This window comes from Mycteria americana, chromosome 6 (assembly GCF_035582795.1).
Source record: "Mycteria americana isolate JAX WOST 10 ecotype Jacksonville Zoo and Gardens chromosome 6, USCA_MyAme_1.0, whole genome shotgun sequence".
NCBI classification, from domain to species: Eukaryota; Metazoa; Chordata; class Aves; order Ciconiiformes; family Ciconiidae; genus Mycteria; species Mycteria americana.
Genome location: NC_134370.1, coordinates 41,383,020 through 41,396,542, shown reverse-complemented (window position 1 = coordinate 41,396,542; position 13,523 = coordinate 41,383,020). Strand labels below are relative to the sequence as shown.

The following is a 13,523-nucleotide window of genomic DNA, read 5'->3' as shown; positions in this document are numbered from 1 at the left end:
AAAGCAGTTAGCAGCTTGAATTTAGTGGTAATAGCTCAAAATCCAGCATCTTTAGCTCCCCTTATTATTTTGCTGGGTATTTTCTGTTTACACCCTCATTTTCACATGGGAGGTAAAAATGATCTTTATTGGGTATTCTGAGGAGCGGTACCCAAATTCGGCAATGTTCTGAAAAACAAGCCCTGGCTCTATCCTTTAAGGAGAGGGTTTTGCCTACCTAGAGACCTAAAAATGTCCCTATATTTTAGCTTGAAATCAGTTTTGACTGACAAAATGCCAGTCAGGAGACGAGCAGAAGTGGCTCAGCTGTAAACGTGATATTTCCTGCAGCAGGGTACTCGCACTTCATAATAAATGCTATTTTGTGCCGGGAAGATGTGTCGGGGAGGCGCTGATCCCAAAAGCTGAGCAGACATGATGCCAGGGTTGTACCAGTTGAGTCCATCTTCTGGGAAGAATGCAAAGCCATGTTTGCTGGCGGCATAACAGCAAGTTTCAAGCAAATATAATGGTATATTGTTAAATTAAATAATCCAAATATAGTTTCCATTTATTTGAAGAATTATATTGGTATTATTAAGGGGTTAGGTGTGGTAGGAGCTATGAGAGCCAGAGCTGGAGCGGGACTCCAATGAGTTAGGGGATGTAGGAAGGAAAAAAAGCACAAAGATGGGAATAATTTCAAAGATTTTAAAATCTAAGTTAAATATTTACAGTCTAAGGTAAAATCAGAGAACAGAGGCTGACGTATGACCTTATCTCTGATTAAAACTGCCTATATTTTTTTCATATTTCCATTTTCCAACACAGCTTTATAAATAGTGGGATCGATACGCTTTTATTAGAAAACTTCCTGGAAACAGTTAAAAAAATTGTAGTTCTTAAGTTGTTGGCAGCTTATCAGAAGCAAAATTGTTGAAACTTCCCAAGTTATATGTGGCAAACTGGGCAACAAATTATAACAAGAAAAATATATGTATGCATTTCATCTCTTAAATAATGTACTCATATTTATAGTGATGTGATAACACACTTTGGAAGAGCTTTAGGAACTTGGATAATGTTGCCATCTAATTCCACCATGGGGTTAAGGAGCTGAAGGGCAGCGGTACAAGGTCTCCTGCTCCAGTTTTCGGGCGCGTGCCTGGGAGAGGAGCCATGCGCGCTTGTGTGCAGCCTTGTACTTCTTTGTGGCTCCAAAATACCCTCTGCTTATATTTCCCGATGATGCACCCTAGAAACTCCCCCCAGCAGCTGTGACCTTTCTCCAAGTCCCGAAGTTTGAAGCTGGAGGGTCTGTAAAATACCAGAACTCGCCTGGAGGACAAAATACAGTAACAGGCTGGAAGGAAGCAGGCGTTTCCCTGGGAGGAAATGGTGGAGGCAAACAGTAACGATGGAGTATTCGGAGAGTGAAGGCAATTCTTCTGATGAAGAGTGCTGTTTCTCGGGGAGCAGCGATGAGTACTCCTGTGATGAAGTCCAGAAAGTGTCCGAGTCAGTGCTCACAAGAAAGGCTTTCACATAGTTACTTGTGGCATTTAATGCTATGCACGTCTAATAATTACTCGCTGCTTTTAATGCCTTTCATTTCAGTTAACTACTTTTGCATTTAATGCCATGCACTTCTAATAATGACTTGTTGCATTTAATGCCATGTACTGTAGCTGGTGGCCACCTGTCAAAATACTACCTTTTAAAGAAGGGGCTGACAATTTGTTTTGCTTGAAGGTGACAGGTTAATGCGTAAATCAGTGGCATGGCCCTAGGTATGTTTGTCATTTTTAAGTGTACGTGAGGTGTTGGCAGTGTTTGGAAGTCTGACTGTGTCTTGTGTTTCACAGCTGATGCACGTAAAGATTTAAGATTTGTATAGAACTGAAAATACGTTGAGTTTTTCCTTCTGTTTTTAGAAACTTGATGAGATTTTTAATCCTGCTTGCAGCCTGAATGGTAAACACGCCCTAACAGGAGAGTATGTGAGGTTTATAAACCCATTTACAATCGATTTAGGCTGTGGAAACAGAAAGCTGGTTTCCCCCATTGGTTCCTTCGTTCAGTATTTGCGGGATGAGGGTTCTGGAGCAGTGGCGGAGGGGGGGGTTGTAGTCAAGGATGCACAGGATGGCTTTGGAGATAGCCAAAGATAGTGATTTCTTGATTTAACACTTCATATATGAGCCACTTTATGATTCATTTTTAAAAAACTGTTTTTTTCCTGACTTATCAATTATTTCTACTTGTGTGGAACATAAGGAAACCTCAGAATTGTGTGACATTCTGCATTACAAAAACCCTGCCATCCCTCTGATTCAGGTGTTTGTGCTAAGTGAGATGCCCTTTGGGAGAGTGGCTTTGTTCTACATTAATTTCATGCTGATTAAAAGGATGTACTAAGTACAAGATAGTGGAAACTGTAACAGTTACTTGTGCATTTTAATGTCTAATGTTAAGGTTTAGTTAAAATATTTGAACTTAAGCCACCAATAGCTGTATTTTACTTGTCTGTAATCATATAACTGTAATATGGTAACTATAATCATGTCTATAATCTATAACTATAAAGGTGTAAACTGTATTTTTGTGGCAGAAAGGCATCTGAGATAATGGGACAAATACGTTAAGTTTTAACAGGAATTAATGAACAACCAAAAAGTTTGCATACTAATTTTAATGTATTAATTTACCGGCAAAAGTTGGCTACAGCAACTTTGTGGGATATTAAATATTATCATTCCTTATCCTCGCTATATTTACCAAAGTTTTAGAAGTTAATAGAGATAATTTTCTACTGCTATTAGGCCACTTCTTTCTACTTGCTTTAAATTACCATAATTTTGTTTATCGTATGGATAAATTAGCACTAATACACACTTAATTTCATTGAAAATAGACTCAAAGGCAGCACTTGAATATAGGCTTGAATATTAATGTTTCTTTCATTTATATTTCTGCTTGCTCTGTTTTAAAGATATTAAAGATAGCTCAAAAGTAATTAAAGTTAATTAATTATTACCTTAAAGGGAGAGTGCACATTCCTGCACATGCACCACACTTTTTTCACTATATTACTGCTTTAATATCTCCAGTCTGTAAACAGGGGACCTGCTATTTCTAACAGCATTTTTAAATCACATTTTCTACTTCAGTGGAAATGTAGAGTGGTTTTCCAGTCTAAATGAATTAGGTGCGTTTAAAAGAGGTGGGTCTCTTTTGCCTGTAATCCACATACCCTTCATACGTGGAAAGGTTTGGAGTGGATCTGAATAAAACAGTGACTCTGAATCCTGTGCTTTTGTTTGGCCAACACAGAAAATGCAATGACATCTCTATAAACCTGACAAAACACCAAATTGGTCTGATGAGGATGAATTAACTTCATATTTTATAGCTTGGCTTGGCCATGGCCAAATTCTCAGTGGGGCAGGGAGAGACAAAGCATTTGGTAATGAAGATACAGAAAAAATTCTGAGTGCAATATTTTTAATTTCTGAAAAGTCAGTGGAAAGTACCAGCGCAATGTTTTAATGCTGAGACCTTTCAAAAGCTCCATCCTAATCAGGCCCCTTTTATAGGCACAGTCCCAGCCTCCTCTGTGCTCAGATAGCAAATGCATAGCGAGTCCTATAGCCTACCATATACATTGTACCTGCTCTGAGTAGCAGAACTGATGTCCTACTTAACTGGATGCTTCATGTTCCATTTGCATGTATCCAAACATTCAGATATTATGTAGGGTTTTGGGGAGAAGGACAGGAGCAGAAGTCTAAATGTTCATAAATAAATCAATGCAAATAGCTAATATTTTGATAAAACTGTTTCTATGCACAAAGGTGCATAGTGAGAAACAAGACTTTGCCTAAATCAGATGAAAAGCATGGGCTGATACATGGCTGGATGTGTTATTTACAAGGGCAACTTGTTTCTCTTTTTCTGCTCATGCGTGGTTTTTAGCTTTTGTGTGCTTGAGGCCAGTACGGATGATGAACATCATACAGGGAAAATACAGGGAAAAAGCTGTGAAACCAGGAAACTTATTCTTGGAGTGCTTTAAGAATGCAATATGTTTTGAAATAAAAAGATGGTCATGAAAATAATACAGCTTACTTAAGAAATGTATTTTTTCTTTCAGGGAGGATGTCAGAACGGCCAACGTCATCGCAGCTGAAGCAGTAACTTGTCTGGTCATTGACAGAGAGTAAGTTGTCATGTCCCACTGGCGGGGGGAAGGAAAATCATGATGCCAAATATGTCATGTGAAAGGCCTGCATCTGGTGTGTGGCTAAGGGAAAAGAGGTGGCTGTCCCGTTGAGTCAGGAGGTTCAGAAAGGACCCCCTTGCTTTCTAAACTCCTTCTCAGAGAGGAGTCTAGGTGCTGCTGGATCCAGGCTTAGTCTGAGACTTGGTCAACGGTTTATGTCTAAGGGTTATGAGGACAATAAGTGTAGCCAGATGGCAGAGTCAGCGTTTGCCTGCCAGGTCCCTCTCCACCCCACTTGGGAGTGACTTAGATTTGCAAAGTCCCTCGGACTAAATTAAGGTGAAACACCACCAAACGATCAGTGAGGCACTTTATTTGTGGTGGGAACAACTTGAAGATGGAACGCATCAACTTGGAAAACTGGGAAAGCATAGAGGGGTTGGCAATGGTGGAATCTTACTGGAACATTTATAAGAAGGAAAGGGGGGAGCAGAGAGAGAGACATATCACCACCCTTGGATCCCACGATGATGACAGGTGATGGGCGTGTGCCTGGTTCCTTGGAGGTGTGTCTTTTATACTCTAGTCCCTGCCTCTGGTTATGCCCCTTGAGGACTTAAATGGTTCTGGTCCTAGAAGGTTCTCAATCTTCTGCGCAGGTGCCCGTGTGGGGGGTGGTGGTAAGGGGTCTCTCCGGTGGTCGTCAGCCCCTTCCTCAGATAAACTCTGTGTGACCTCTGGCCATATATGGTAAGTCGTTATGTAAGGTACATCAGAACATGGAACTGCACGTCCTCTGATACGCTCTCCACGTCCTGTGCTAGCCGGCCCCTTCCGTTGCCATGCAAACGGTGACTCGCCTCACCACAATGTTTGAGACATTAATTCTTTCAGTCTCTCACATAAGTACGTCATTTGCCTGCCTTGGGATGGGGTGTATCTCCAGTTCTCACCTTTTACAGTTTTTAACTAGGGCCTTTGATAATTTTCTCCAGAGAGGTCATTTAATTTTGAGCAATACATTCACAGTCCTTGATGAAGTAGAGGGAAGATCCCCCTAAATCAACAAGACAAAACTCAGTAGTGACAGGCGGAGAAAATTAAGAAGCACAGAAGGACAAAATGGAAATAAACGGGGAGATAGCATTACTGTGGAAACGGATCCAGGCGTTATGTGCAACACAGATTGAGTTCATGTCAGCAAAATGTCACAAAAGGCATCAAGCTTCTGGCAATTGTTAAAGCAAGATGTTGTTATTCTGTCACTTGTGGGGATGGAGAGCCCTCGTCCAAAGGATTTAGCCCTGCTTGAAGCTCTGCAGCTGAAAGGAGATAGAGGAGATCAGAAGAGTAATATAAGGTTTTCTATATGGAGCTTGAAGGAATTAAGGGGTTTTAATCTAGAAAACAAATGCCTGGACTCCGGAAAACAGTGCTGCAAATTCAACTGCTCTCTACAATTGTTGGGAATGGGATTAAAAAAATTAGCATTACCTTGAAAATTCAACATGACTCTTGGGGTGGTTTTCAAGTTGTGAGGGCAGTGAAGCACTGGCATAGACCATCAAAAGGTACAGACAAATCTTCCACGGGAATCCTTCCAAGGGAATGTAGTATAGATCTGTGAAACCATGGGAGACATGGGTAGGATGAATGGGGATTGACTTTTCACTACCTCCCCCAGTGCAAGAACCCAAAGAAACCCGCAGGAGGGAGGTGAAAGCCAAAAGGAGGCGGCTCTTCACGTGGGCATTACTCACAGAGCTACAGGAAAATGAGAAGAGTTTGCAAGTGTTCAAAAGGAAAAGAAATCCATTGGATTTATTAAATATGTAGGACCTACCTCTGGGCTTGGAAGTTTTGGAGAGGTGTAGGAGAGTACTGAAGCAAATATCAGAAATGGTTGCTCTGTCCTTGAACTGTTCCCCAGGCACATAGTCTTGATCCAAGACACCGTCAAAGGTGGGATGCTGGGTTAGGAGTGACTTCAGAAGCCCCTTTTATATTCTGATGAGATATATGAGAGATGCTGGAGAATCTTGTAGAGATGATCTACATACACTCCATCCTGCTTTAATGCAAGTGTTTTGTATCCAGTTATCTCTTGAGATTTCTTACAGTCCTTCATTTCTAGAAATCTAGATTTCTGTAATGGCTGAACTAGGGAATAATACTTCAAAAATCCTAGGTCTTCTGATATGTTAGTTTGGTTATGATCAATTTAAAAAAATTATGGTCTATCCATTGAAAACAGATGGTGAACTTCAGGACTGTCAGCTGAGTGGCTTTCTTGCACATACACAAGCAAGGTAGCCTGGTAGATAAAATACTTGTTATTCCTTATCATTCCGTGGGACAAAGAGAAGAAGAATGTACAGAATTAGATAATTTAGCAAGCATTAATTCAGAGAAATATAAAGCAACAAGTAATTTATGCGTTTTTTCTGAATGCTTCTGCAAGGGATGTTTTTGTTTTGCGCTGTAAGCATTTAAAAAAAACCAAATAACTAGTAATTGCAGAGTCAGTCCTTACTGATAATTTTACGGACTGTTTCTTTCCTTGCCTACTGTGCCTTTTTCTTGGAATGCCCTTGAAATAGTAAGGAAGTACAATTTCAGTTTAAACTGATGAGGCTGTAGTTAATCTATACCAGAGATTCTAGTAATGTTCTGCAATTAGTAGCAGAGTAACACTATTTGTAAGAATCCTATTTATAGTGCAAGAAAAGTAATGCTATTTATAGCACTATTTATAGTTCAAGGAAGGTTGTCCTGTGTCCTGACCAGTTCTGACTTTCTTGTCATAGCTCTTCTCTTAGATTATTATTTTACAGGTATGCAGATAACTGTAGAAGCTAATTTTAATATGGAGAAAATCTACTAAGACATCTGTAAATTTGAAAAATTGTGGAGATGCTGTTCATTAATGAGGAAAAATAGCATTTCTTTATATCTGGATACACAGAATATTACAACATTTGGTTTGTTACAGTGATCATGGTAAATGTTTATGTTGAGTTATATGCAAAGTAGCAATGGAAACTGGAAGTCAGCTTTACCTACAGTCAGAAGCTGTTCTGCACAGGAGGAGTGACGTATATCATTAATGTTGCCTAATATTTTCTATTATAAGACGAGCTCTTTGCTTGATCAGATGGAACTACTGAAGCAGCAATTTTCATGCTCTGTGTGCATGTCTCAATCTGAAACATTTCAGCAAAATTGGTGTTGCAATTTCAAAGAACAAGTTATGGGAAAATACCATTTCCTTAATGGTCAACCCATTTCTCTGAGAAACTGGAGAACTTCAGTCTTACTGCCAGTAGGGGTTAATATTACCCATTGTCATTATCTTGTCATCAGAATAACTCTTCAAGCTTCCTTTTAAAAGTCTTCCCAAGATATCCAAAAATTGTTCCACAGGACACCTGAGAGCCACATTGCTAATACGGCTGCTGTACTCCCATCTAGTTAACACTTGAACTGTAAGAGTCACACCTTGGTATCACAGCAAGTTATTGCTAAGAGAGATGGAAGACTGGTCTCTGGATTTGGCAATATTATGAGCAATTGTAAGGCTGTTTTAGTTGCTGGAGGATTTTGAGGGTAATAATACAGGAAACTTTCTTTGTAGGGATCAGCCAGGCCACCAAGCAAGCTCTGTGAGAGCTGGGTTTGAGATGGGACATTGCTTAAGGATGAAAAGATGAAATGGTTTGCCTAAAATCATTTCTGAAATTAAAAAAATATGTATTAAAATGCTACAGAGGTGAAGCAGTGGGAGTTGAAAATACTATGAGGAAAGCCAAACGTGATGGGTCTTTAATTACCAAACTCTCACGATGTCGGTGCTGCCTTGCTTTTTCATTTCCTTGTGAAACAAGAAGGCCATTACAGTCACAAAAACACCCCAAAGACACCCAAAAAGAGTATAGCTATTTCTTGCAAATTTGTGTAGACGTGTTTTGCAACAATGGATTTTCATCATCCTTTTCTGATGTAGAAATGAGTAGAGTTGTGATCTAACAAAGAAAACAACCTGCAGTGCAGCAAGCATTTGATGTGTCCCACAGACTTTAAGCCATTTTATTCCCACTTGTCCTTGTCCTGAAAATATTTGTTATGAAGGACAACATTGACATTATTTCCATCTTGAAATTATCTTTTTAAGTCCCTTCCTTTACTAGAATAATGAATTTCAGTGGGATTTTGTCCTTAACAATCTCTGGCTTCATCAGCAGTCTCCATCATGCAGGAGGTGAGATGAAGCCGATCATCAGGCTCCAACCAAGCTGTAGGAGAAATTTCAGCTGACTTTGCTAAGGCTTAACATCAGATTATGCTGCATTTCACTCCCATGTGAACGAATAAATATTGCTTGTGAACAACCTGCAAGTTGAACATTCTTTTTGCTAAATTGGAGAGATATGGATTTGATGGATAGACTGGGGAAGGAGTTGGATGGATGGCTGCATCCAGAGAGTAGTGGTCAACGGCTCAATGTCTGGATGGAGATCAGTGACAAGTGGTGTCCCTCAGGGGTCCATATTGGGAGCAGTGCTGTTTAATATCTTCATCAATGACATAGTGGGATTGAGTGCACCCTCAGCAAGTTTGCAGATGACACCAAGCTGAGTGGTGCGGTTGACACGCCTGAGGGACAGGATGCCATTCAGGGGGACCTGGACAGGCTCGAGAAGTGGGCCTGTGTGAACGTCATGAGGTTCAACAAGGCCAAGTGCAAGGTCCTGCACCTGGGTTGGGGCAACCCCTGGTATCAATACGGCTGGGGGATGAAGCGATTGAGAGCAGCCTTGGGGGTACTGGTGGATGAAAAGCTGGACATGAGCTGACAATGTGCTCTCGCAGTCCAGAAAGCCAACTGTATCCGTATCCTGGGCTGCATCAAAAGAAGCTTGGCCAGCAGGTCAAGGGAGGTGATTCTGCCTTCCTACCCTGATGAGACCCCACCTGAAGTACTGCGTCCAGCTCTGGAGTCATCAGTACAGGAAAGACATGGACCTGTTGGAGCAGGTCCAGAGGAGGGCCACAAAAATGATCAGAGGGATGGAACACCTCCCCTATGAAGAAAGGCTGAGAGAGTTCGGGTTGTTCAGCTTGGAGAAGAGAAGGCTCCAGGGAGACCTTATTGTGGCCTTTCAATACTTACAGGGGGCTTATAAGAAAGATGGGGACAGACTTTTTAGTAGGGTCTGTAGCGATAGGACAAGGGGTAATGGTTTTAAACTAAAAGAGGGTAGATTCAGACTAGATATGAGGGTAGATTCAGACTAGATATAAGGAAGAAATTTTTTACAGTGAGGGTTGTGAAACACTGGAACAGGTTGCCCAGAGAGGTGGTAGATGCCCCATTCCTGGAAACATTCAAGGTCAGGTTGGACGGGGCTCTGAGCAACCTGATCTAGTTGAAGATGTCCCTGCTTGTTGCAGCAGGGTTGGACCAGATGACCTTTAAAGATCCCTTCCAACCCAAATTATTCTGTGATTCTATGACTCTGTGAACCTTTAGGAAGGTGTCCTTCAGCAATAATCTGAACCGAACAGGGAAGAATATACAGGCTTAGCATTGAACTTTTAATTTAGTTATTCTTTTAAACTAGGTGAACTATTTCACATAGACTCTGTATCGTGTCTTCTGATAATAGCATGTGTAGCATAGAAGAAACGTGAATGTGAGTGTTTATCGTGATAAATGAGCACTTTCGCTCAGTCTGTTGATACCATTTTGACCTAGATGTAAGAAGCCATTAAGTGGTGGGAGTCAGTAAACTTGGAGCAGAAAACAGGGAAGGTGTGGTGTGTTCTTTTAAGGTAATAGGAAGGAAGAAAATGTAACAGCATGTAAGTTAATAGCAGCAGGGGAAGTACATTTATTCAGGGAATGGAAGTTACTGAAGATCAGTGCATGTGATCATGGAGCTGGAAGCTGTGTACAGACAACATATCACATGCTGTAGTTCATGGAGGAGAAAACATGAAAGTTTGGGTTGCAACTGGAGTTTGGATTGATTTTGAAGACATGGAGAAGTGGATGCACATAGAACTGAAGCATTGCAGACACCACCTGAAGCATTGCAGATACCAGCTGAGACATCAGTGGATGGCAGATGTCTCGATAAGAACCACGACTCTTCAAAGGTAATGATCATGAAGAGGGGGGAAGCATGAGCTAGCAGAGGGAAAAACAGCATAAAGCAAGAGGTTGGCTGTGCCAGGGAATGAACATAAGCAGCAGGCCGTTACTGAAGATGAGAAAGCAAGTAGGAACATCTAGTTTTAGGCAAGAACTGGAACCTGTGAAGAAATCCAGGCTGTGACCATGCGAAGAAGGGAGATTTTGCAGCTGTTACAGGAAATTCTGCAAGGAATCTGTTGCAAAACTGGGGATTGTGCAAGGATCCGGAGAGAGCAAACTGCCCCCCCCCACCCCCCCCCAGCAGAGGGAATCATGGGCTTATCCTGAAAACAGAAAGGCATGTTGTGTGTCAGGAGTAAAGGCAAAAATTTGTGCAGAGATAACAGAAATATGATGGAGGAGCAATCACACATGAAACACAGCTGAAGAAAAATATGATTAAGGTAATAGGGATTAATTTCATAGGGATTCAATAGACTGGAACCTAATAAGGACGAGGTGTCCAGCATGGATATGTGTTTTAGATCAAAATCGCTTTCAAGAAGATAGTAAAGGAGTAGTAGTGAAGGGACTCTGGGATGTGTTTGGATATGGATGTGTTTAGATATGAATTGCATAAATATGAAAAGTTTTTGTGGAAGGAGAGATTTCAGGACCTGTGTTGTTATAAATGACTGTAAATTTCCAGAGAAGAGGGAGAAATAATTGCTACTAAAAATGGAAAATCCCAGATATTCCTGAATAGGGTAGTGTAGCAAGTGGTCACTGAAACATCAGGGCTGGTTGGAGCAGTTTTTGGCATGTGATGAACACAAAGTCATGGGTTGTTCTTTGGTAAGCAGTGATGGGTGGACCATGGAAGATAACCTTGGATGAAATGATAATTTGTTGATTTAGCTTAAATTAAATAATTTTAAAAGTAGGTCTGTACATCTGATTCTTAATATTAAAAATGGAATATTGAGAAATTAAAGGAGCTCTTTGGGAAATCAGCTGGACAGGGGCACCTACGATTCCTTCATCTAATGGGCTTCAGTTCTTAGAAATCTCTTTCTAGAAGCTCTATCTTAGAAAGGCAACACATTTAGGAAATTATTTATAGGGATTTATAGGAGTTTGTGTTTGGGAACGGCTGAAGAGAATTGACTAGTTGGTTTAAGATCGGTACCAGTATTTAGAAAACCTATTGAAAATGAAGCGAGTGTCAGAGGTGAGATTTCCAGGTGAGGTAACTGCTGTGGTGCAGTCATACAAGCTCTACAGTGACCACATTGGGAGTACCATTACATTTGATCACCCAAGGAAGAGGACTATGACAGCAAATAGATTATTTGCTATAACATTAAGAGTTGTCATCTTTCCAGAAAAAAATAGTGTAGTCCTACTTGTTCAGGTGTATTTCAAAGAAACAAGCTTAGTAATCAGTAGGAAAAATTGTCAGGGAATTTCACTTCATATTCAAAGTTTCAACATGTCCATGCACACTGTCATTGAAGAAGAGGTTCCATAACCCAACAGGGAAGGCAAAATGAGACGGTGACAAGGCTGATCAAATGAGGATGACAGCTTTGCTAAGGCATCTCAGCACCGGGCAGGCTGGCGTCTTCTCCGTGCTCAAGCTTAATGGTAAGACTGGGTTGATTCAGCCAAACTGTCTAGAGGGAAGGAGATGTTCTTCCTGCCAACTGTGAAGCATAGACCCAACTGGGAGACTTAGGAAGTTGTCTTGAAAAGTTCAGCAGAATCTACATATTGTTCATGGGACCTGTAGAACTATACATCTGACCATTTCAAGGAACTTGTAGAAGCCTTTGGATACTTAGGGAGCCAGGCAGCTCATTGGAAAATACAGTTTTCTTCTGATCAAATGTATGATCTAGGTAAACATGTTAATATTTTATAGCAGTTGTTAGTTGTCAGATGTCTTTTATTAATTTTTAATTGCAAGAGCAATTTTTCTTCATAGTTCATAGGCTTTCTGTATCTATTACTTTCTAAGACCCTCATGAAATAAAATAGAGACTATCGCTAGTTAAGTATTTCCCATTGTGATACTGCAGTAATTCATCCTCTAGGAAGAAACTAATTGTGGGAGATGCACAATGTTGGTGTCTCCAAAGTGTTTCAAGTTTGGCCCCGTCATGGTTCGGCTTAGTGAATTTTCAGGCTCCCTGGAGAGGTTATTAGATTTGTTGCAGAAATACAGTTGGACTGATTGGGGAAAAGTTAACAATTATGATATGCTAGATTTGATGGATTGGTCCTCTAGGAAGTTTTCTATAAAACATCTTCTGATAAAAATTGTGTAGATACAAGCAGGACAACCTTGAGCATCTGTTTTGTAAATCAATTTGAATAAACACGTACAGACAAACTTTACTTGTAGCTGCTTTGTATGGATATAAAACAGGAGGAAAAGGTTCAAAACCCATTCCTATCATTTTGATCGTCGTTGGCACTGAGAGAGAAGTCAGTGCCACTTTTTAAACTTTTTTTTTTTACATGTACCTCTTGAACCTGAAAAAGTTTTTTAAAATGTTCATAGAGTCTCCTGAACTGTAAGAATATTTACACTGAAGTTGCTTCAGGTTCATCTTTTATTTATGTGTGATTTCTTCCTCCGTATAATTTATTTATGTTGATAACAGTGTTTTCCTGGAGCGCTGAGATTTACCAGGTATAAATGTTATGGGTGCTGGGAGTACAGAATTGCCTAATGCAAATGTTAGAGAGAGGAACTGAAGGATAAGAGCCACTAAAACTCAAGGCACAGCTGCTGCTGACAGAGACTGGTAGTGCTACAAAACTGCATGGTATTTGCAGATATTGAGTGGTAAATGCTGTTTTTTCTGCTTATTGTCTTCTTTGGTTACATGCATCAAGATGATACAGGGTTTCTTAAGGAAACATTTTAGATATTTCAGATATTTTCAGATTTTTCAATTTGGATTTTAGGTTTTTGTCCTTATTTGAAAGCCTGATTTTGGTTTGTGATGGGGATAACTATGAGGTGTCAAGAAAGGTTGCTGTATCGACCCTCTTGGCAATGGAAATTGGAGAAAAATAAAATAAAAAAGTATTATCCTAGCATGACTGACCCTATACAAGCTGAGCTTTTTCATTGGAGATTTTAGTTTTTGCTGCTTTACAGTTTTTCCCAGTTGG

The 13,523-nt window shown here is 40.3% G+C and overlaps 1 protein-coding gene across 2 annotated transcripts in view; it reads left to right on the top strand.

Annotated features, from left to right (window-relative positions):
- Positions 1-13,523, top strand: part of PRKG1 (protein kinase cGMP-dependent 1) — a 529,338-nt gene that overhangs the window by 440,303 nt on the left and 75,512 nt on the right. For both annotated transcript variants that reach the window (XM_075505445.1, XM_075505444.1), the window contains exon 8: positions 4,133-4,198. In XM_075505445.1, coding sequence (XP_075361560.1) covers positions 4,133-4,198 — 66 coding nt within the window. The remainder of the gene's footprint in view (positions 1-4,132; positions 4,199-13,523) is intronic.